General features: G+C 47.5%; 1 protein-coding gene across 1 annotated transcript in view; it reads right to left on the bottom strand.

Moving 5' to 3' along the window:
* The window catches only part of TCP1 (t-complex 1), an 88,160-nt gene that overhangs the window by 21,680 nt on the left and 41,127 nt on the right, over positions 1–25,353 (bottom strand). The window contains 3 exon segments of the mRNA XM_029596697.1: positions 1,381–1,421; positions 1,423–1,508; positions 2,658–2,839. Of these exon segments, the coding sequence (XP_029452557.1) occupies positions 1,381–1,421; positions 1,423–1,508; positions 2,658–2,839 (309 nt within the window).

The following is a 25,353-nucleotide window of genomic DNA, read 5'->3' as shown; positions in this document are numbered from 1 at the left end:
AGGCTCCCTCTCTGAAACCCATACTCAAGCATCCCCCCCCCCCATGCTGGGGCCATCTTCGCACACTCTTACCAACCAAGCTGTCTCTCACCCTCCCCTACACCCCCTTTCCTCACACACAGGCTCCCTTCTCTCTAGTACAGACACACCCTCATACAGGGCCCTCTCTCTTGCATACACACCCACACAAGCTCCCTCTCTCTCTCACACATACATCCTCACACAGGCTACCTATGTCTCTCTCTCATGCACCCCTTCACACAGGCTACCTATGTATCTCTCTCATGCACCCCTTCACACAGGCTCTGTCTCACACATACACAATCCCTTCACACAGGCTCTGTCTCACACATACACAATCCCTTCACACAGGCTCTGTCTCACACATACACATAATCCCTTCACACAGGCTCTGTCTCACACATACACATAATCCCTTCACACAGCCTCTGTCTCACACATACACATAATCCCTTCACACAGCCTCTGTCTCACACATACACATAATCCCTTCACACAGGCTCTGTCTCACACATACACATAATCCCTTCACACAGGCTCTGTCTCACACATACACATAATCCCTTCACACAGGCTAGCACCCTCACATACACACGAGCTCCCAATCTCTCACACTCCTTCACAATCTTCTCATATAGGCTCTCTGAAACCCACACTCAAGCATCTCCCCCCCTCTCACCCCCTCATTCACTCTCAGCAGGACCTTAGTCTTCACCACAAACGGAGCACATTCCGTTCACGGCACACGGGGGCTTTCATTTTCGTGGCACACCGCACACATCCTGTGGCACCAGGGGCCTTAATTTTCACCACAAACTGCGCACAGAGGCCTTCATCTTCGCTGCGAGTGGAGTACATCCCGCAGCATGCCGGGGCCATCTTCGCACACTCCGTTTTGTGGCATGCTAGGGTCTTCTCTGCCATTTTCTGGGCAGAACTGCCAAATTCTGCGAAGATGGCAATTCTGTGCAAATTCTGCGCTCCACAGTAGCGCAGAATTCCCCCAGGACTAATAAGACCATTAAGCCAGGAATCTAGTTACAGAATCAATACTAGTTAGACTTCCCTGCTTTCTTTTTGCTTTTCTGCATCACCTTGATATTTGTTTTAATGTCAATAAGGTGTTTTGCTAGTACTGCTTTCAACCTTCTACTAAAATATATTTCAGTATTTAAAATTTACAACAGTCCAAAGGGTCCTTTTTTCTACACCACGAACAGTGATGTGACTGTATTTACAATAAAAGTATGTCATTATGTATTGACCAGTGAATTATGTTTGCCACACATTAACTAACTGTATCTTCTGTGTGTGTGCTGCTTACTCTGCCCTCTGTGAATATTTAAAAATTTAACATACCTCTGCCTAATTTGATCCAATTTTTCCACATCTGAAATGACAAACTTGCACCCCCATCTTCATTTTGGTTTTCTGCAAACTGAAGTCCAGGCAGGCAATTTTCACATTGACTAGCCTCTTTATCATCCCTAAAACGAATGGTTTCATATATTCACAAGAATTGCACACATTTTCACTTAATTCAGATATTTAAAATATGGTTTCGCCTAAAAGTTCAAACAGTTGAGCTGTTCCCTTAAAAATCACATTTAATGCTAAAATGCAGAATAATGCTAGCAAACTAAACATTTTTTCACACAAACAGAAAGAATGTTTTAGTTAACTAATTTCTTGGAAATTTCTTCTCTCTCAGATCCTTCACCCTAGATTGTATGCCAGGATGGCAAAGACCCTCACCAATCAAAGGCAGGAAGCAATTCTCTTTAGAAAATATTCCTGGGGTACCACTCAGTAGCCAGCAGGGGTCACAGTAGTGGCAACCATCTTTCCTCCATCTCAATGCTTGTGTACTAGCTAACCAGATTTTCACTTTTTCAGTTAGGGCCAGATTTTCCAACCTGCACGTACAAATCTACGCCCGATTTTATAACGCGCGCGCACAGCCGCGCACATGTTATAAAATCCAGGGTAGGCGCATGCAAGGGGGTGCACATTTGTGCACCTTGCGCGTGCCGAGCTCTAGGGGAGCCCAGATGGCTTTCCCCATTCCCTCCGAGGCCGCTCTGAAATCGGACCGGCCTCTGAGGGAACTTTCCTTTCACTCCCCCCCCCCCCCACCACCTTCCCCTAACCAACCCGCCCCCCAGCCCTACCTAAATCCAGCCCTACCTTTATTATTTAAGTTGCGTAGGTTGCACATGCCGGCCAAGTGCCAGCGCGCTATTCCCCTGTCCTAGCAGGCCTCTGGCCACGCCCCCCGCCATGCCCCTTTTTTCAAGCCCCTGGACATGCGTGTTTCCCGGAGCTTGCGTGCGTCGCCAAGCCTATGCAAAATAGGCTCGGTGCGCGCAGGAATGGGTTTTTGGGGTTACGCGCGTAACCCTTTGAAAATCCTCCCCTCCGTCTAGATTCTCAGCTGGCAGAGCTAAAAAGAGTACTTAAACAGCTAACATCTTCAGCATGTCTAAAGTCAAAAGTGATGCAAGCTGCGGGCAACATTCTAGCCTCCCTTCTGGGGCTCAAAGCATCAAACCGCTGGTCAGGGTGGCCAGAGATCTCCCGTAATTCACTCCTGAGCGCACATAAAACTACATTTAACATACACTTGGCATTCTTACCTTGTGAGCCTACCACACAGTTCAACGCATAACCATTGATAAGAATGCTCTCCTTCTGACTACGACCATGTGCCTTCAAAACATTAATGGAGTTGACTGGATATCGAGCCTGTCCCTTAGGATCTGTGAATTTGACTGCCAGTGCAGCATCCACTACCATGTTGGCAAAGAAGTCACCATCGCTAAAACAACAGTCAAGGTCAAACACTTTGGTTTGCAAAAAAGAGAAGGCAAGTCACATCTAATTTGTTCTTAAAATTGCATATTAACTTAATTATACTCTTTTTGGGGAATGGCTATTCAAGCACTGATCCCAATGTAAACTAACTAGTGAGTTATACAGAAAAGAATAGATAAGGTGCACAAATCTCAGTATTTATTCAGGCATTGGGTGTATTGCCACATGACAAAACAATACTCCAATTGATTTTGCCTAACAAAAGTTGATAAGCTTGGCAACTATCTTTTAAATAACACAGTGACAAAGCAAGCGAGGGCAAATAAAAACCTAAATGGTCTATTCCAGTCTACCTAGCAAAGTGTTTAGGTTACTAACTGCTGCTCTGTGCAGATTACACTGCAGATATATAAAGTTCGTAAATAAAAGATCCATGGGATGCCATAATCTCCCATTCTGAGGCTTGTGTTTTAAACTCTTAAAGTTTATCTAAAAATAAGGGTTTATAGATTTTATGGCGATGATGGATTTAAAAAAAAATATATCTGCATATCTATAAACAGATTTAAACAATATCAAAGAAATATTACAGTTAGATAATTTTTTTTTAATTTTTTTTTTACACTTTAACTACAATCACATCCAGTATAAGCATTGCCCCACCAGCAGGATAAGGTTACTCCTAAGCTATGGTCCTAATTTGTCAGCAGTATCACCAAGACCTTTCAGGATGAGAATGTGGGTACAGTCAGGGACTCACAGCAAAGAAAAGGTTATGTGGGTATAACGGCAGAAAGGAGGTTTTCTAAGGGAAAATCTCACTCGTTAAGTAAGCCCTGGGAATAAAGAGGCCTGTGATAGCAAGTCAATTGTGCATAGACAGAAAGCCAATCAAACCATATATATATATAAAATGGTGAACAGAAAAATAAGCAAAGCCACAGCAGGAAAGCAGTACTTTGTGTGGCTGCTTATTCCATATACACAAAACATGCAAAATGATTTAAAGCCAGATTGTAGTGTAATGACCTATGGTGTTTAGAACGAGTGCACTTTTAGGGAGTGGGGAGGAAGCAGGGATGATGCCACTTTGGGTCAGCAGCAGCAGCAGCAATGTAACCTACAATTCATAAAATGTAAGAGGAACTGTGGAGAAAAATAGACACAGCAAGACTAAGGAAAAAGGATGACAAACTGAACTAAGGCAGCAAAAGCACAAGGCTGACAAAGCATTAGGCAAAGTGTACAGAGACAGGAGCAGGACAGGAGAAAAGTAATAAAGAGAAACTGATGGAAAAATGTTCACGAAGACGACAGGCAAACAAAGGAAGAAGAGAAGACGGAGGACAGAGGGGTGCAAAAGCAAAGCTGCTTACCTGTCACAGGTGACTGAGAAAATAGCAGGCTAAGTCACTAACAATGGGCGATGTCATGTGATGGCAGAGACAAGGATGGGCTCCCGGATAATTCCGAGAAGCTTTTTCTGGTATGTTTGGTAGTTCTTGTGAGCACCAACACCATAGAACACGGCTTCCCAACCCTGTCAGGATCCCCACACTGAATATGCATGAGATATTTCCATATACTGAGTCTCCATGGTATGCAAATTTATCTCCTGAAAACCCGACTGGCTGTGGGGTGCCCAGGACAGGGTTGGGAAGCCCTGCCACAGGAAGAGGATGGTAGATATGTACGGCTAATCCTGTTGTCAGGAAATGCCTATTACAGGCAGTCACAATCAGCCATCCAAGTGGCAGTTCCTAGCTAAGACTTGCCCTCCAACAAAACAGGGGGAAAAAAATCTAGCTTGCCAATAGGATGAAACAGGATGCTGGGCTTGATGGACCCTTGGTCTGACCCAGTATGGCATTTTCTTATGTTCTTATGTTCTAGATCCCCTTGTTAAGACGGGCATGTCCACAGAATACTCATTGTGCCATTTCTGTCATATGCTCTGCTCCCAGAATTGCACTCCTGTTCAGATAATGTAGCTTTCCGTAAGCAAATTTAAGACAGTTTCAGTAAAGGTTCAGATATTGTTAATTTTAATTATGAGCAGATCATTGTTAGAATGTCCGTTTTCTTTTAGTGTGTTATGAATGTATAATTGTAATATACCCAGTACAGTTTTTCACTCATGGGAGGAATATAAATTTCATAAACAAAAAATGATTTATATTCTGCTTTTTCCCTATCACCAGAGGGTTTCCAATCTAAGTTTGTACCTGAACAAATGAAGGGTGAAGTTGCTTGCACAAGGGGGATTTGAACCCAGGTTTCCCTGATTCATGACCCATTGCTTTAACCACTCGATGGGATGTAAATGCATAGTCTCAATGAAGGCTGATTTTAAGTGGGTCACTGACACTGCCATGGCTTTACCTAGGAGTTTTGGCACACTTTTCTAGGGTCCAGCCTGCTTGGGTATTAAAAATAAATAAAAGATACAGCAATCTGCTATCAAGTTAAAACAGAGTTCAATTGAAAATAGTCTCAGGCCTGTTTTAGGATAAAAGGAATAAAAGTTGGATGGACTTTTAATTAGCTTTAGTCAATGCCAGCTGGAAAGCAACAGCTCTATTGCAATCCAAAGTGCACATGGCTTGTTCAAGTTAGAGCCTCAAGCCCAGCAAAAAAAAAAAAAAAAGAGGGGGAGGGTAGTGTTAGGATGAAAATCTGACACAACCATAGGTAGGAACTTAAAACACCTGCACGACACCACTTTCATAATGAAATTTAATATAAGGTGAAAAAATTACTAGGACTTAAAACTGACAAAAATATGGCCTTCTAGATTAGGTGACTGAATCCATATGAGTACAGAGGCTCAAATGGAGCTTTTGTCAGGGGACAAGAATCACAGTGAGGTCCCATCACACAGGGGAGTAACATGATGGGAGGTTTCTCTTGAGGCAAGTGCCCCATACATTTAAGTGCCATATAAAGATGGGGGTTAAGAACATAAAAACATGTCATACTGGGTCAGACCAAGGGTCCATCAAGCCCAGCATCCTGTTTCCAACAGTGGCCAATCCAGGCCATAAGAACCTGGCAAGTACCCAAAAACTAAGCCTATTCCATGTTACAGTTGCTAGTAATAGCAGTGGCTATTTTCTAAGTCAACTTAATTAATAGCAGGTAATGGACTTCTCCTCCAAGAACTTATCCTTCTAAATCTAAATCTCATCCACTACTTATACGCAGACGATGTACAGATTCTAATCCCAATCACTGAATCTCTCCAAAAAACTCTGGACTTCTGGAATAAATGCCAACAAGCCATCAACAACTTACTCACAAGCCTAAATCTTATCCTTAATCAAAACAAAACAGAATACCTACTCATTTCTCAAAATGGAACCTACTCACTTCCCAGCACCAACCTCCCTACTCAACTAACATTGTCACCACAAGTCAGAAATCTCGGAGTTATACTTGATAACCAAATGAATTACAGAGCTCTCATCAATAATATAGTAAAGGACGGATTCTTCAAATTACAAGTCTTAAAAAGACTGAGACCACTCCTCCATTTTCAAGATTTCCGATTGGTTCTACAAGCAATCATACTCACAAAAATAGATTACTGCAACTCTCTTCTAGTGGGCCTCCCCGCAAACGCCATAAAACCATTACAGATGTTGCAAAACGCTTCGGCAAGGATTCTAACCAAAACCAACAAAAGAGACCACATCTCACCCATCTTAAAAAACCTACACTGGCTACCCGTCAATTTCAGAATACACTTCAAAGTGCTTTCATCAATTCACAAAGCACTAAACAACCTGGCCCCACTCGAGCTCAAAATTCCTCTCCAACTCCACACCTCTACTAGACCAGTGAGACAAGCCTACAGAAACAACCTCCAGATTCCACCAATGAAATCAGCGTTAAGCAAAAGAGCATTCTCCACAGCTGGTCCCAAAATATGGAATTCTCTCCTGCCGGATCTCAAATCAGTGCAATGCCCCATTATTTTCAAAAAAAGACTTAAGACTTGGCTCTTCCACCAAGCTTTTCCATAACATCAGTAGGCTATTTTCAAACAACTTACAAGAGAACTATACAAGAACTAGACAAGTTCAACTCTAAAATTACTTGAACCCCCTAAGAATACCCCAAAGAATAACACAAAGAATTCCCCAGAACTCAATTAACTTCAACTCCTTGGCAGTCCGAAACTCAATACCCAACCCTCCTGACAGTACTAAATTCTATACCCAACCCCACGCCTATGTTTTGACACCTCTGCCTACATTAGGCTATGTATACTGTTCTTCTATGTTATTTGCAGTGTTATTAACCCCATATATTTATTTCCAAGTTATCTCTACCTGTTCTTTGTAAGACATTTACTTGTCACTGTTATTGTTCAAAATGTAAACCGAATTGATCAGTAATTCTGTTATTGGTAAGTCGGTATAGAAAAGTTCAAAATAAATAAATATCCAATCCTTTTTTAAACACAGCTATACTAACTACACTAACCACATCCTCTGGCAACAAATTCCAGAGTTTAATTGTGCGTTGAGTAAAAAAGAACTTTCTCCGATTAGTTTTAAAGGTGCCCCATGCTAACTTCAAGGAGTGCCCCCTAGTCTTTCTACTATCCGAAAGAGTAAATAACCAATTCACATCTACCCGTTCTAGACCTCTCATGATTTTAAACATCTCTATCATATCCCCCCTCAGTCGTCTCTTCTCCAAGATGAAAAGTCCTAACCTCTTTAGTCTTTCCTCATAGGGGAGCTGTTCCATTCCCCTTATTTTGGTAGCCCTTCTCTGTACCTTCTCCATCGCAATTATATCTTTTTTGAGATGCGGCGACCAGAATTGTACACAGTATTCAAGGTCCGGTCTCACCATGGAGTGATACAGAGGCATTATGACATTTTCAGTTTTATTCACCATTCCCTTTCTAATTCCCAACATTGTTTGCTTTTTTGACTGCCACAGCACACTGAACCGACGATTTCAATGTGTTATCCACTATGACACCTAGATCTCTTTCTTGGGTTGTAGCACCTAATATGGAACCCAACACTGTGTAATTATAGCATGGGTTATTTTTCCCTATATGCATCTTGCACTTATCCACATTAAATTTCATCTGCCATTTGGATGCCCAATTTTCCAGTCTCAAAGGTCTTCCTGCAATTTATCACAATCTGCTTGTGATTTAACTACTCTGAACAATTTTGTGTCATCTGCAAATTTGATTCTCTCACTCGTCGTATTTCTTTCCAGATCATTTATAAATATATTGAAAAGTAAGGATCCCAATACAGATCCCTGAGGCACTCCACTGTCCACTCCCTTCCACTGAGAAAATTGTCCATTTAATCCTACTCTGTTTCCTGTCTTTTAGCCAGTTTGCAATCCACGAAAGGACATCGCCACCTATCCCATGACTTTTTACTTTTCCTAGAAGCCTCTCATGAGGAACTTTGTCAAACGCCTTCTGAAAATCCAAGTATACTATATCTACCGGTTCACGTTTATCCACATGTTTATTAACTCCTTCAAAAAAGTGAAGCAGATTTGTGAGGCAAGACTTGCCCTGGGTAAAGCCATGCTGACTTTGTTCCATTAAACATTGTCTTTCTATATTGCTCTGTGATTCTGATGTTTAGAACACTTTCCACTATTTTTCCTGGCACTGAAGTCAGGCTAACCGGTCTGTAGTTTCCCGGATTGCCCCTGGAGCCCTTTTTAAATATTGGGGTTACATTTGCTATCCTCCAGTCTTCAGGTACAATGGATGATTTTAATGATAAGTTACAAATTTTTACTAATAGGTCTGAAATTTCATTTTTTAGTTCCTTCAGAACTCTGGGGTGTATACCATCCGGTCCAGGTAATTTACTACTCTTCAGTTTGTCAATCAGGCCTACCACATCTTCTAGGTTCACCGTGATTTGATTCAGTCCATCTGAATCATTACCCATGAAAACCTTCTCCATTACGGGTACCTCCCCAACATCCTCTTCAGTAAACACCGAAGCAAAGAAATCATTTAATCTTTCCGCGATGGCCTTATCTTCTCTAACTGCCCCTTTAACCCCTCGATCATCTAACTGTCCAACTGACTCCCTCACAGGCTTTCTGCTTCAGATATATCTAAAAATGTTTTTACTGTGAGTTTTTGCCTCTACAGCCAACTTCTTTTCAAATTCTCTCTTAGCCTGTCTTATCAATGTCTTACATTTAACTTGCCAACGTTTATGCTTTATCCTATTTTCTTCTTCTGTTGGAACCTTCTTCCAATTTTTGAATGAAGATCTTTTGGCTAAAATAGAAGAAAATTATTCCTTACCTGCTAATTTTCGTTCCTGTAGTACTTAGGATCAGTCCAGACCGTGGGTTATGTCCCCCGTCCAGCAGATGGAGTCAGAGCAAACTTCCAGGGGTGCTGACATATAAGCCTGTGCACCCCCTAGGGATCCTCAGTATCGAGAATATCAAAGCCCAGAGCCAGAAATACTGGACAGGAAAGTAGGAAGGATCAAGCGCCAAACAAATTGTAACCACAGAACAAATAACCAATGCAACTTGCAATGCGAACTGTGAAAGAACTAAGTAACAACACCAACATCAGGATGTAGAAATATGAGAGACAGAGGGATAAAAAACATACACGAGCAGGTGTCTGACATGAATTTAGAAAAAACCCCGGGCGGGCGTCTGGACTGATCCTAAGTACTACAGGAACGAAAATTAGCAGGTAAGGAATAATTTTCTTTTCCCTGTACGTACTAGGATCAGTCCAGACCGTGGGATGTACCAAAGCTTCCCTAAACCGGGTGGGTCCCTGAAGACCCTGCTCGAAGAACCCTGTCTCCAAATGAACCCGAATCACCAACCGGTAGTTGTAACCGGTAATGCTTCGAGAAGGTATGCAGCGACTTCCATGTCGCCGCGCGACAGATTTCCTGAAGGGGAACATGTTGAGACTCTGCCCGGGACGTGGCCAGGGCACGTAACGAATGAGCCCGGACTCCCTCCGGGGGCGCCTTCCCGGCACCGATGTAGGCCGAGGAAACCGCATCCTTGAGCCAACGTGCGATAGTCGTCTTAGACGCTTGCCGTCCTTTCTTATTGCCGGACCAGAGCACGAAGAGATGGTCGGAAGCCCGGAACTCATTGGTCACTTCCAAGTAGTGCAGCAAACAGCGCTTCACATCGAGACGCCGAAGGGCCTGAGGCGCATCCGACGGGAAGGCCGGCAACTCCACCCACTGGTTCAGGTGGAAGGACGACACCACTTTAGGTAGGAAAGAAGGCACCGTACGAATAGAAACTCCCGAATCCGTGAAGCGTAGAAACGGTTCCCGGCACGAAAGCGCCTGGAGCTCGGAGATGCGTCTCGCGGAGGCTATGGCGACCAGGAACACCGTCTTAAGTGTGACATCTTTGAGGGAGGCCTGCCGCAGTGGCTCGTAGGGAGCCTGTCCAAGGAGACGGAGAACCAGGTTGAGATTCCAGGAGGGAAAGGGATGCCGCACCGGCGGCCGCAGGTGTTTGACTCCCTTGAGGAAGCGCGAGACGTCCGGATGAGACGAAAGGTCAGATTGTCCCGTGGTACGAGCCAGGGAGGCTAGGGCCGAGACTTGCACACGCAGGGAGTTGTAGGAGAGACCTTTCTCCAAGCCCTCCTGGAGAAAGGCTAGGACCTGACGGAGCGAAGGTGTGGTCGCGGATGCTCCGTGCCCCGCACACCAGATCTCAAACACCTTCCAGACCCGTACATAGGCGACCGAAGTGGAGGTCTTACGAGCCTTGAGCAGCGTGTCTACCACGGTTACTGTGTATCCTTTGCGCAGGAGACTCTGCCTCTCAAAAGCCAAGCCGCGAGACAAAAGTGTTCCGCCTGGTCCGAAAATACCGGGCCCTGATGGAGCAGCCGCGGGAGGTGTGACAACCGTAGGGGTCCGTCCACTACCAAGTTGAGGAGATCCGCAAACCACGGACACCGTGGCCACTCTGGCGCCACCAGGATGACCTGCCCTGGATGATCCTCTATCTTCCGCACCACCTTGCCCACCAGGGGCCACGGAGGAAAGACGTACAGCCGAAGACGAGGGGGCCAAGGTAGAACCAGGGCGTCCACTCCTTCCGCCCCGTGGTCCCTTCTGCGACTGTAGAACCGCGGGGCCTTTGTATTGCAAGCCGTCGCCATGAGGTCCATGGCGGGCGTTCCCCAGCGCCGAGTGATGAGTGACATTGCCTCGTCGGAGAGAGCCCATTCCCCTGGGTCCAGCGTCTGCCGACTCAGGTAGTCCGCCTGAATATTGTCCATACCTGCGATGTGGGAGGCCGCTAGGCGGTCGAGAAACTGCTCCGCCCAGGCCATGAGACGAGCCGCTTCGACGGCCACACCCGGGCTCTTGGTGCCTCCCTGACGGTTGATGTAGGCTACCGTGGTCGCATTGTCCGAGAGAACGCGGACCGCCCGCTGTCGGATGAGGGGCAGAAATTGAATGAGAGCCAACCGGACTGCCCTGGTCTCCAGGCGGTTGATCGACCAGGCTTTCTGTTCCTGTGTCCACTGCCCCTGGGCCGAGCTTCGAAGACATACGGCCCCCCAGCCGGACAAACTGGCATCTGTAGTGACCACGATCCAGTCCGGCGACTCCAGGGGGCACCCCTGTGCCAAGTTCCTGGGGTCCAGCCACCAACGAAGGCTGAGTCGGGCCGCCGGCGGAAGGGGTAGAATCGCCTGATAGTCCTGCGAGACCGGTTTCCACCGCGAGAGTAGCGCCATCTGTAGGGGCCTCAGGTGTGCGAAGGCCCACGGCACGAGGTTGATGGCGAAAGCCATCGATCCCAGGATCTGCAGATAATCCCTCGCTGTTGGAACTGGGAGAGCGACAAAGTTGCAAATCTGCTCTCTGAGCATCTGGGCCTTGTCCGGTCGCAAGAAGACCTTGCCTTGAGCGGTGTCGAAGTGCGCGCCCAGGAAGTCCAACTGCTGCGACGGAAGGAGACTGCTCTTGCCGAAGTTGACTACCCAGCCGAGAGACTGCAGAAAGCCGACCACCCTGTCGACTGCTTGCTGCCCTTGAGAGAAGGTCTTCGCTCGGATGAGCCAGTCGTCCAGGTATGGATGTACTAAAATCCCCTCTCTTCGGAGCGCGGCCGCCACAACCACCATTATCTTGGTGAACGTCCTGGGCGCCGTTGCCAACCCGAAAGGGAGGGCCTGGAACTGGAAGTGTTGATCCAGTATCTTGAAGCGGAGGAGCCGGTGATGGACCGGGTGGATCGGAATGTGTAAGTAAGCCTCCGTCAAATCCAGGGAGGCCAGAAACTCCCCCTGATGAACCGCCGCGATGACTGACCGAAGAGTTTCCATACGGAACCGGGGTATCCGGAGGGCCTTGTTGACTTCCTTGAGGTCTAAGATGGGACGAAAGGATCCATCTTTCTTGGGCACCACGAAGTAAATGGAATAATGACCCGAGCCCACTTCTCCGGAGGGGACGGGTGAGATGGCCCCCAGGGCTAGGAGACGGTGCAGTGTGCTTTGTACTCCCGCACGCTTGTGACTCGCCCCGCAGGGTGAGAAGATGAATCTGTCTTTGGGAGGATACCGCAAATCCAAAGCGTAGCCTTGCCTTAGAATGTCTAGGACCCATTGGTCCGTGGTGATGTTGGCCCACTCCTCGTAAAACCAGGCTAGTCGTCCTCCGATCCTCTGGAGGGGGGAGTGAGCCGGCCTGACATCATTGGGTAGACTTGCCGGAGGAACCCGGAGCCGAGGAGTCCCTGGGTGGTCTGCGGCCCCGAAAGGACCGAGTCCATGACTGAGACCTGTTCGAGGGATTTCTCGGCCCCTGAGACCTGGGACCCCGAAATCGCCGTTGAGAGCGGGACCGATTCCTGGAGAAGGAAGTAGCCGGACGATACGACCGCTGGCGGTCCTCGGGCAACCTGTGTACGGAATTTTCCCCTAGGGATTTGATGATCTGGTCAAGATCCTCACCGAAGAGGAACCTACCCTTGAAAGGTAGCGACCCTAGGCTGGATTTGGACGAAGCGTCCGCCGCCCAGTTACGAAGCCACAGCAGGCGCCTGGCGGAAACAGCCGAAACCATGGTCCTCGCAGTAAATCGTGGAGGGCATCAGCCCCGTAGGCAATGACGGCCTCCAGCCGGTCCGCTTGCGCCGCCTCTTCCGGTGGTAGTTGCTGTGAAGTCAGGAGCTGCTGTACCCACCTAAGCCCGGCACGCTGGGTAAGGGAGCCACAGATAGCCGCACGGACCCCTAGCGCCGAGACCTCGAAAATCTTTTTGAGGCAGACTTCCAGCTTTCTGTCCTGTACATCCCGGAGGGCCGTTCCCCCTGTCACGGGAATTGTGGTCCTCTTCGTGACGGCAGAGACTGCCGAGTCGACCTTGGGTACTTTGAGCAGATCCAAGAAATCGCCGGGAAGAGGGTAAAGTTTGTCCATCGCTCTGCCCACTCTGAGCGAGGCCTCCGGCGTGTCCCACTCCCGCACCAAAAGATGAAGGAACGACTCATGAATCGGGAACGTTCGCGCCAGAGGACGTAAGCCCGCCAGGACCGGGTCCCCTTTTGAGCTAGCGGAGGCTACGGAGGGGGCTGGGGGCCCTGGCGGTTCGACGGGCGGATCGAGATCCAATTCCTGGAGGACGTGGGGGATGAGGTCCGATAGCTCCTCCTTACGGAAGATCCGGAGCACCCGTGGGTCGTCACACTCCAGGTGCGCTGCCAGGAGCGAGTCATCATCAGCCGTGGAGGCCGGATCATTCCCAGGGTCCTGCGTTGGGTCCACTCCGCTGGGTGGGAGAGCCAGGAGCGTCTTATGGCCAGCCCCAGATGGCGCTGGATTGGCCCCCCCCCCCCCATAAGTCGGGGAATCTTCGCGGGCGTGGGGTTCGCTGGAGCACCCCCTGGGGATCCCCCCGCCGGCTGCAGGCTTTGGAGGTACGCCTGGTGCATCAAAAGAACAAAGTCCGCCGTAAACCCCCCTGCCGGTGGAGGGACTGCGAGAGAGAGGTCCGTGGAGGGGCCCGCAGCAATGGAGGGAGACGATGGCGCTGGTATCGGCCTGAAACGCGGCGAAAAACCATGTTGGGACTCCTCCGCCTCCGAATCAGCCGCGCTCTCCAGCTCTAAGATGGCCGCCGCTCCCGCCAAAGAAGGGGGCGGGGCCTTTCCCCTGGAGCCGCGGCGATCGGAGCTTGCCGGCGAAAAGGTCGGGGAAGCCGTTCCGGTCTCTCCCCCGGGGAGGCCAACCCCGGAGAACCCGTCTCGCGATGCGCCCTGCCCCGGGTCGGGGCCGGGAGACCCCTTAGAGCGCTGCATGGCGCGCGGCCGGAACGACGATTCCCCTCAGCGACCGCCCCTAGGCCGGAGCTGAGCACTGCGCGCCGCGGGAGGAGCGAGCTCGTCCGCCCAGGCTCAACCAGGCACCCTCCCCGTAGGAGCAGCAGGGGAATGAGACTTCCCTGCTGCCGCGGCCCCGGGGAATGAACGTCGCGGGGCCGAGAGGGGGGGGAGTGCGAATCGCGGCGCGCCGGAGGGGAGAGGCTGGCTCCACCAGCATCCACCTAAGCCATCCGACGGCGATCCTGTAAGGAACAAAAATTTTACACAAAACTCACCGCCGGAAGGAAGGAGAAGAGGGAGAAACAGGTAGGCAAGAACAACATACCCAGTCCCGCTGGCAAGCTGACTAGGACAGGGAGGCCCGGGCAGGGCTCCAGGCTCCCTGAAGTGAGAGGAAAAGAAAAATTTCCCTTCTATTTTTTTTTTTTTTTGTTTTTCTATTTAATAAATTTAGCAGCCCAGGTCCGCTTGATCCAGTGAAAGAAGAAATAGGAGAGAGAGAGATGTAGCAAAGCCACACACTGGGGAAGCAAAGGTTCCCCCACTCACATCTGCTGGAGTCAGAGAGATACTGAGGATCCCTAGGGGGTGCACAGGCTTATATGTCAGCACCCCTGGAAGTTTGCTCTGACTCCATCTGCTGGACGGGGGACATAACCCACGGTCTGGACTGATCCTAGTACGTACAGGGAACTTCTTTCACCTCCCCCTTTTAACCATGCCAGTAATCGTTTTGCCTTCTTTCCACCTTTCTTAATGTGTCTGAAGTCCCAGGAAATTGATGTGTTAAAACCTCTCTCTTGAACAGACCATGGCCACCTCTCTCCAGTCCACATTACAAGCATCAGTTAGAGCAATTTGGAAAGGCACTCCTTGGGTAAGACTACAAGAGTGGCCAAGATAGAGTCTTTAGGCTTCTCTGTGACACTGATGCATCTCTTTTGCTCGAGTAGCCCCAATCCACTGGGACTTTTAAGGTTCATTGGGCTTGTCTCATATAAAGTGGCATGGGGGCAAAAGGATAACCTGTTGATACAGCCTAACATTTTCAGTATGTCCCAGGTTGATACGTTGATCCTGAAACACTTTCACTGTGGACACCTGGTGATCATGATGAGTGGGGAAAAAGGTTTGACTAGTCATGGCTTGCAGAGCCTCAAATTCCAATCAAAATATGTGCTTGGATTTTTGATAGTTTATGATGAATTCTAGCAACTAGCAGACAGTATTCTAATTTGGGTCAATTGCTTCAACCAGCTAATTGTCCAGACAGAGCAACACAAACTCCCAGGCTGCAGAGAAATAAAGTGACTACCATACATTTCATGAATCGTGGAGCCAACACTTGGTCTAAAGGCAATACACTGTACGGTACTGGAAGTGATGGCTCCCTACTACAAATCTGAAGTCAAGTCACAGGAAGTCTCAGTATGTAGGCATCTTTGAGCTTCACAGAGCATAGCCAGTGTTTATTAAAAAAGGGAATCACAGAGCCCAGGGAAATCTTGAATTTTTGTATTTTATTAAAAGAAATATGCTCAAGGTTGATAGGATTATAACAGGACAGGATCTGCCAGCCTTTCCAGGGAGATGAGGAGTAGATTAGTCTTCAGAACCAGATCCTTTAGCATCCTGATTGGAAACTAAGGACTTTTCAGATTCAGCATCCAAAACTAACAGTGGAAATGAAGTCTGAGAAGGCACCACCACTAGAATAATATCCTCAATAGGCACTCCTGACTTTTGAGCATCAGAGTCCAATGACGATGCAAGGCAGACGTATGTCCTCTCTCTGAGGTTTTTTGTTTTTTTTTTATATACCGACATTCGATCTGAGATATCACATCGGTTTACATTCAGGTACTGTAGGTATTTCCCTATCTCCAGAGGGCTTACAATCTAAGTTTGTACCTGAGGCAATGGAGGGTAAAGTGACTTGCTCAAGGTCACAAAGGAACGACAGCATGCGGGGACTAACCCTGGTCTCCTGGTTCAGAGACTCCAACACTGTTAACTGCATCAACTCAAAATTGAAACCCAAAGTCAGCATCAATATGCTCTATGCCAGACAAAGGTCTTTTACACTGGTTCAATTGACACCATAGTCTATATTGAGGTGTTCAGTACCAGCATCTACAATTCTAAAGTCATTTTGTCCAACTTTTTCTCAAAGACCACTGATGCCAACAGTAGCGTAGCCTCTGTAGCATAGGAAACAGCTTGGTTAACTAGAAGGGATATACCAATGGCAATGGACTGGATGCCTGGTTACTTCTGCATCTGGGCCTCCTGGAGTGAAATGACCTATGCTCCTAATGCAACCACCTGGAAGGGGGAATAGATAGTCCAACCTCCTTGTTTAGAGCCATGCACCAAAATGATTAATGCTGATGCTGTCAGGCCTTCCTTCAATGACCAGTGCAGTGTCTCCCCAAGCCATGGCTCAACTGAGGAACCCCTCAGGTGCTGATTGTTAAGAGTGGGAAGATTCCTTGCTCCTGTGCTTATGCTTTAACCTCTGTGCAAAAGCAGGAAAGGTTCCCTCTGTGCTGAAGCATTACCAGTGGATGGTGCAGTTATCTCCACTGGTGAAGGACCATACTAAGTTTAACAATAAAGATGTCCTGTACTGTCCATAAGAAAATTATTCCTTACCTAATTTTCGTTCCTGTAGTACCAAGGATCAGTCCAGGCAGTGGGTTCTCCCCCCCCTTCCAGCAGATGGAGTCAATTAGAACTTTGAAGGATGCTTACTTATAAGGTAGTGCACCCTCTACTAATCCTCAGTATGGAGTAAAGCAAAGAGGAAAATCAAGATGGATCAAGAACAATAGAATTAACAAATAACAGTGTGCAAAAGGCACAAAACAGTGTCAAACAACAAACTTGCAGAATGAACCATTAATCAGCCAAAGGAAAAAAGGCAGTGAAGAACAATTTGAGCAGAGAGGCAATCCCCAACACAATAAAACAGTCAGGGAGGGCATCTGGACTGATCCTTGCTACTACAAGAACGAAAATTAGCAGGTAAGGAATAAATGTTCTTTTCCCTGTAGGTACCAAGATCAGTCCAGTCAGTGGGATGTACCAAAGCTTCCCTACGTAGGGTGGACCCCGGAAAGCCCTGCTCGAATGACCCTAGAGCCAAAGGAACCAAAAGTAGGCGACTATGTGTAGACGATAATGACGAGTCAAGGTATGTAATGATTTCCAAGTTGCCGCTCGACAAATCTCCTGGAATGAGGCAGTTTGCATCTCCGCCCAGGAAGCAGCCTGAGATCGAAGGGAATGGGCCTTGACACCCGCCGGAGGTTGTCAACCCGCTCCAATGTAGGCCACCGATATCGCCTCCTTCAGCCAGCGAGCAATGGCAGTTTGACGCCTTGGCCCCCCTTCCTCAGACCATGCCGGAGAACAAAAAGATGGTCCGACAAGCGAAAATTAGTGTCTTCCAGATAGCGAATGAGGATACGCTTGACATCTAGCTTGCGTAGATCCGCAGACACGTCCGCTGAGAAGGACGGAAGCTCTACCATCTGATTCAAGTGGAACTTGGAAACTACATTGGGCAGAAAAGCAGGCACAGTGCGCAAGGAAACTCTCGAATCCGTAAAACGAAGGTAGGGCTCCCTGCACGAGAGTGCTTGAAGCTCTGAGATTCTGCGGGCAGAACAGATAGCTACCAGGAAAACAGTCTTGAGAGTGATATCCTTGAGGGTTGCGGAACGCATGGGTTCAAAGGGTGGACCGACCAAGATTCGGAGAACGAGATTGAGACTCCTCGAAGGATAAAGAGCGTGGACCGGGGGTTTCACATGCTTCACCCCCGAGGAATCGAATGATATCCGGGTGAGAGGAGAGGGACGTTCCCTCTCGTTGATGAAGTAAAGAGCCTAGGGCAAAGACTTGCACTCTCAGCGAGTTGTAGGCCAGACCCTTGTCCAGTCCCTGTTGAAGAAAAGATAGGATATGAGCCACCGAGGCGGTCCGTGGCGATACAGGTATGGAGGCACACCAGTTTTCAAAAACTTCCCATACCCTGATATAGGAGATGGAGGCAGACGTCTTTCTAGCCTTGAGGAGAGTCGAGACAACGGCCTCTGGGTATCCATGCCGTCTCAGCCGGCGCCTCTCAAAAGCCAGGCCGCAAGACAGAAGCGATTGGCCTGGGCGAAAGATACCGGACCCTGATGCAGCAAGTGTGGAAGGTGACCCAGACGAAGAGGTCCGTCCACTGCGAGGTTGATCAAGTCTGCAAACCACGGACGACAGGGCCATTCCGGCGCCACCAGCATTACCGGACCCTGGTGGGACTCTATCCTCCGAAGCACCTTGCCCACCAGAGGCCAAGGGGGAAACACAGAGGACAACATGACAGGGCCAGGGGAGGACTAAGGCATCCACTCCCTCTGCGCCGTACTCTCTTCTGAGACTGAAGAACCGAGCTGCCTTGGCATTCCGGGAGGTTGCCATTAGATCCAGATAGGTGGTCCCCCATCTGTGGAACAGGAGATTCACCGCCTCCTCTGAGAGTTCCCACTCTCCGGGATCTAGATGTTGACTGAGAAAGTCGGCTTGAACGTTGTCTACGCCTGCGATGTGGGAAGCCGCTAGGTGGGAGAGATGAGTCTCTGCCCATGCCATCAACAGTCTGTCTCCCGAGACATGCCGGCTCCTCGTGCCCCCCTTGGCGATTGATGTAGGCCACAGTGGTCGCATTGTCTGAGGGTATTCGGACTGCGCGATAGACTAGAGGTAGGAAGAGTTTCAATGCCAGACGCACTGCTCTGGTCTCCAAGCGATTGATCGGCCAAGTTGCTTGGGACGGCGTCCACTTCCCTTGCGCAGAACTGACACACCGCTCCCCAGCCAGAGATAAGAAATAAGTGGTCACTGAGGGTTATTGAGTGTAAATATATTGTTCAATTTGAGTGTCCAAAAATCGAAGTGACTTGGTTTGAAAAGAAAAAGCAGCTGCCATATTTATAACGAAGGACTATTTAGTGGTAATTTATCAAACAGGAATATAAGAGCAATGCACTTTTAAAGTTAATGATACATCTATAATAAGCAATGAGATATGAACTTTATTGAAGCATAAGCAGCGTTATCGACTAATCATTGGAGTTTAAACACAAGTTAAATTAGACGGGTTAAGATACACAACATTCACAATTTATGAAAATATTTTTTCACATGAAAATAGCTATGATCAAAAAAATTAATAAAAACAAATTACAGGTAGGAGGGAGGTTGGTTCATGATTACCATTAACAAGACACTGCTTATACAAGGCCATGGTGGCATGTTGCAGATGTATGAAACCTTCCTCTCCCTACTTCAAATTTATGCCAGATGTGTGGCCAATTGTTCTTGCTGGTCTACAGACAATAGGCTTAATGCTGTGTTCGTTCTTTAAGCACCACCCTCACAATTCATAGGGAAAAAAGAAATATTAGCTTAGAGAAGGGGTTAAATGGTGTTAAGCAACTTTCCTGATTAGAGAGATAAGCAATGGGAGACCAAGATGGCTGTGTGAGCCGTCACCCTGACAGGTCGTGCACACCAAGAATTCTACTTGTTTCTTTCCTGTTTTGATGGTCAAATGGCAGGCCAATATGTAGGGGGGCAGTCCCTCCTTCTCTCTCTGCCATTCCACCTGAAGCAAGCAGCGATGTCAGAGTTTAAGAGTCCCCGGGTCAGTTGCGGTTCCTGATGCATCTGCTGGGAGAAGACACTAATGTATCCCTCAGCTCTGACAGCAGACTTCCTCCTCTTTCACCCTTTGCTGCGACAGCATCTCGGGTGTGTGTTCCAGGTCTATCTGAGAATGACCTGGATGGAAGCACAGGGGGGCTAAAGATGGGGGAAGATCATGGTAATACAAAAAGTTTAGCAAGTATATTGTCTGCTAGTGGAGATTGTTCTATTGGCAAGACCACATCTTCGAGAAATTGTTTCTCTCTCCACAGAATTAGCCGGCTTTGCTACCTTTGGTGAAATCTAGTACTCCCCTGGATGATATTTGGACTTTCCTTTCTTACATGGAGCAATCAGACTTCGACTCTTCCATTACTAACACTTTCTCTGATTCAATCAGAAGAGGCCTCTGTGGCTTCCCATTCCAAGGACATTCAAGTTCTTCAGCATTCCATAGGCAGACTATCCACAGTTCAAGCCTCTCTGCTACAAGAAAGCAAAATTGCTTACCCTGTCCTGGGATAACACCTATTACAACACCTATTCCCGCACTAGGGCTCCGTTGCTGACGTCACCCATATGTGACATCAGCAATGGAGCCCTAGTGCGGGAAAACTTCTGTCAAAGTTTCTAGAAACTTTTGACTGGTAGCCTGGGGCTACTGGGCATGCCCAGCATGCCATGATATTCTCTGCCACAGGGGTCTCACTTCAGTCTTGTATGTAGCAATAAGCATTAGCAAAATAAAATTAGAAAAATAGGAAGGCCCAACTCCGTGGGGTGGCGGGTGGGTTCCGTGAGGACTACATCCTGCTGTCCTGGGATAACATCTATTACAAGGTAAGCAATTTTGCTTTATCCCAGGACAAGCAGGATGCTAGCCCTCACAAATGGGTGACTAGCAAGCTAGAGGCTGAGTCATTTAATATGAAGGCAACAGTGATGTGTTGTTGTGGAAATGAGCCAGCCGAAGAGAGCAGTAAATTGGTTGTAGGAGGAGTTGGGATTATACTGGAAACAAGTTCTTTAAGACAGATTGTCCGTAGGCCGAATCTTGTTTTCCTTGCTTGTCCAAGCAGTAATGAGCTGCAAAAGTGTGAAGAGAAGTCCATGTTGCTGCTTTACAGATGTCAAGTATTGGCACTGAACGGAAGTGTGCTACTGAGGTTGACATTGCTCTTACGGAGTGTGCCTTCACTCGTCCTTGGAGAGGAAGGCCTGCTTTTTCATAGCAAAACTGTATGCAATCTGCTAACCAATTGGATAGAGTATGTTTACCCACTGCTTTACCTGGTTTGTTTGGATCGTAAGATACAAAGAGCTGATTGGATTTCCTGTGAACTGCAGTGCAGTTTAAATAAAAGGATAGAGCACGTTTACAGTCCAAAGTATGCAAGGCTGCTTCTCCTTGGTGAGAGTGAGGTCTTGGAAAGAATGTGGGTAAAACTATGGATTGGTTCAAATGGAATTCCGTAACCACTCTGGGAAGGAATTTTGGATGTGTACGGAGGACCACCCCTGTCAAGGAAAAACCTTGTGTAGGGTGCGTACGTGACCAATGCCTGTAATTCACTAACTCTTCTAGCCGATGTAATGGCTATGAGGAAGATAGTCTTCCATGTGAGAAATTTAATGTCACAGGAGTCTATGGGTTCGAAAGGAGAACGCATAAGTCTTGTTAAAACCAGATTCAAGTCCCATTCTGTGACTGGAGGTCGAATTGGTGGTTTGAGTTGAGTTAAACCTCTCATAAATCTGCTGACGAGAGGTTGTGTGGAAATTGGTGCATCTCCTACCTTGTTATGGTAAGCTGAGATTGCACTTAAATGAACTCTTACCGATGAAGTCTGAAGACCCGAGTCTGAAAGATGGTATAAGTAGTCCAGTAGCGAGGTAATGGTGCAAGTGAAGGGATCAATGTTGTTTTGCTTGCACCAGCAGGTGAATCTTTTCCATTTGGAAGCGTAATTCTTTCTTGTGGAAGGTTTACGTGAAGCATGAGTTGAAAGATTGAGTGGTTGTAATATCAAACTTTCAACATCCATGCTGTCAGGGATAGGGACTGAAGGTTGGGATGTCGCAACCGGCCCTGATCCTGAGTTATGAGAGTGGGAGCTATGCCCAGTCGAATTGGATCTTTGACAGAGGTCCAACAATGTGGGGAACCATACTTGTCGAGGCCAATATGGGGCTATGAGTATCATGGACCCCTTGTCCTGTTGTAGTTTCACTAGAGTTTTGGTTATGAGTGATATTGGAGGATACGCGTAGAGTAGGCCTGAGTTGCAAGGGCGAGCAAAGGCGTCCTTGGCTGGCTGGTTCTTCTGTTTGTGTAGAGAACAGAAGTTGTCCACTTTGTGATTCAGATGTGACGCAAAGAGGTCTATTGTTGGTTGACCCCAACATTGGAATATCCTGGTCGCTACTGCAGGATCCAGGGACCATTCGTGTGGTTGGAATTGACGACTGAGCCGATCTGCCACTACATTGTGTATACCTGCCAGATAAGTGGCTCGTAGGAACATGGAGTGATTTAGGGCCCAGCCCCAAATTTGTGCAGCTTCCTGACACAGGAGATACAAGCCCGTACCTCCCTGTTTGTTGATGTACCACATGGCTACTGTATTGTCTGTTTGAATCAGAATAGTCTTGTGTGAAAGGCAATCCTTGAACACATGCAGTGCATAACATATAGCTTGAAGTTCCAGAAAATTGATTTGGTATGTTGCTTCGAGTTTTGTCCAAGTTCCCTGAGTTTGGAGATTGTCTATGTGAGCTCCCCAACCCAAGGTGGATGCATCTGTAGTTAAAGTAATTTGTGGAACTGGTTGTTGGAAGGGTAAGCCCTTGCGCAAGTTGTCTGTGTTGATCCACCAAAGGAGCGAAGAGTGTAGTTGGTGGGTTACTTGAATTGGAGAATGTAGTGGTTGAATGGCTTGGATCCATTGTGACCGTAATGTCCATTGGGTTACTCTCATGGCTAGTCTTGCCATAGGAGTGACATGAACTGTGGAGGCCATGTGGCCTAGTAAAATTAGAATACGATGAGCTGTCTGCGCGTTTGAGAGAATCGAGTGTGCTAGGGAGGTTAATGTTTCTGCTCGATCTTCGGGTAGAAAAGCCTTTGCAAGGACGGTGTTCAGCTCTGCTCCTATGAATTGGAGCAAGTGAGACGGTGTGAGGTGGGACTTTTGATAATTGATGAGAAATCCCATGGCGTGAAGTAGAGCAATTGTTTGATTGAGAGAATTGATTGCTCCATGTTGAGACTGACTCCTGATGAGCCAATCGTCTAGGTATGGGAAGACATGAACACCTTGCTTGTGTAAGTGTGCTGCTATTACTGCCAGACATTTTGTGAATACTCTGGGAGCAGAGGCAAGTCCGAAGGGCAGTACTCTGTATTGGAAATGGTGTTGACCTACCATGAAACGCAGATATTTGCGGTGAGGAGGAAATATTGGGATGTGAGCATATGCATCTTGAAGGTCCAGAGAACAAAGCCAATCTTCTTTTTGGAGGAGTGGAAGCATGGTACCTAGCGAGACCATTCTGAACTTTTCCTTTTTTAGAAATTTGTTTAGACTTCTGAGGTCTAGGATGGGCCGTAGGCCTCCTGTTTTCTTTGGAATGAGGAAATATCGGGAGTAGAATCCTCTGCCCTGCTGAGATTGGGGCACTGGTTCTATGGCCCTGGATTTCAAAAGGGTGGATAATTCTATTTGAAGTTGAGGAATGTGATTTCTGTTGGGAGGAATCAGAGGTGCTTGAAGCTCTGTAGGTACTGTTAGGAAATTGAGCATGTACCCCTGAAATATGATGGAAAGAACACATTGATCTGTTATGGTTTTCCATGTGCTGTAAAAATGGGATAACCTTCCCCCCACCGGTAAGTGTGAGTGAGGATTCAGAGATTGGCTGGGTTCTCTGGAGATGTTCTCAAAAACCAGCTGTGGGACCTGTTTGAGTGGCAGGTGCAGGTCTGGTTGTTCTTTGTTGGCGAGGTTGTGGCCTGTGCTGGGATCTTGGTTGGCGAGGCCTATTTGCCGGTGGATAGTATCTTTTAGGACGGTAATAGGGCCTGCGAATATCCCTTCGCTGGGTACGATGTACAGCGTGGGTAGTGGTATCATGAGGCATGGAAGATAACTGCTTTAAGTTCTCCGTATGCTCTTTTAGCTGAGACCGCTTCCTGAACTTTTGTCCCAAATAAGTTGTCCCCTGCACAGGGTAGGTCTACCAACTTTTCTTGGACCGCTGTTCTGAGGTCTGATGCTTTTAGCCAGGCCCATCTGCGAGCACTTATGCCAGAAGCTGCCACCCTTGAGGCTGTCTCAAATGAGTCATAGGCGGCTCTTACTTCATGTTTGCCGGCCTCAAAAGCTTTCTGAATTAGATTTTGTTCTGGCTCCCTGAATTCCTGGGGTAAAGATGGTATGAACTCCTCCATCTGCTTCCAAAGGTTCCTTTGGTACTGTGTGATGTACAACTGGTAGGCTGCAATTCTAGAATTGAAGATTGCACCTTGAAATACCTATTATCCTTCCCTGGAGGATTAGAGGAGTGCACTCTTGATCTTTTTGCTTTTTTCTGTGCTGATTCTACCACCACAGAAGAATGAGGAAGTTGGGATTTCTGGAAACCTGGTGCAGGTTGGAGTAAATAGGTGGAGTCCATTCTTTTATTGATGGGAAGAACAGAGCAAGGATGTTCCCACATTCTTTGTTGAAGTTGAAGAAGAATATCATGGATAGGTATTGCCATGACTTGCTTGGGGGGGGATCTACAAATTGTAGCACCTCAAGAGTTTGGTGACGGAGATCCTGCTCAGATTCTAATTTAAATGGAATAGAATCGGCCATCTCTTGGATAAAAGAGGAAAAAGTAAGGTCTTCTGGTGGAGACTGCTTTCTTGGATGAGGAGGAGACGGGTCAGACATGAAAGTTTCTGAGGTGTCAGATTGTGTGTCGCTCCAGGAATCATATTCTGGAGTATGAGGTCCTGGTTTTCCAGCTGGATGTGGAGGAGGTACACCAGAGAGTCCTGGAATGGGTTCTTGTGGAGAAGCCTCCTCTTCCACCGGATTGGAAGGTAAGGAATCCAGGCGATCTTGATATTTTTTCTGAAGTATAGAGTATAATCTTGCTTCAGATATGTCCACTGCAGAAGGAAGTGGCATCGTAGGTTTTGTCTTTGTCATCGCTGACATTGGTGTCTTTTCTCTCAATGACTGCTCAGTACCCATGGTGGGTATATACGGTGATGCCTGATGAAAGAGCAGGAAGCATCTATGGTATACTTGATGAAAAGGTATGCATCGATGAGGGCATCGAAGTTAATGTAGTCGTTCGCTCTGGAGGGAGGAACGAATCCGGAAGCTGGATGGGGCCTTGCGCTGCTATGGTTGTTGTCGACATGGCAGTGAGTGGCATAGATCCAGTGGCCGGTGTCGAGTAAGCCTC

The sequence above is a fragment of the Rhinatrema bivittatum genome, chromosome 3, assembly GCF_901001135.1.
Source record: "Rhinatrema bivittatum chromosome 3, aRhiBiv1.1, whole genome shotgun sequence".
NCBI classification, from domain to species: domain Eukaryota; kingdom Metazoa; phylum Chordata; class Amphibia; order Gymnophiona; family Rhinatrematidae; genus Rhinatrema; species Rhinatrema bivittatum.
The sequence above is the reverse complement of the archived record's forward strand: the minus strand, read 5'-3'. Positions and strand labels throughout refer to the sequence as shown.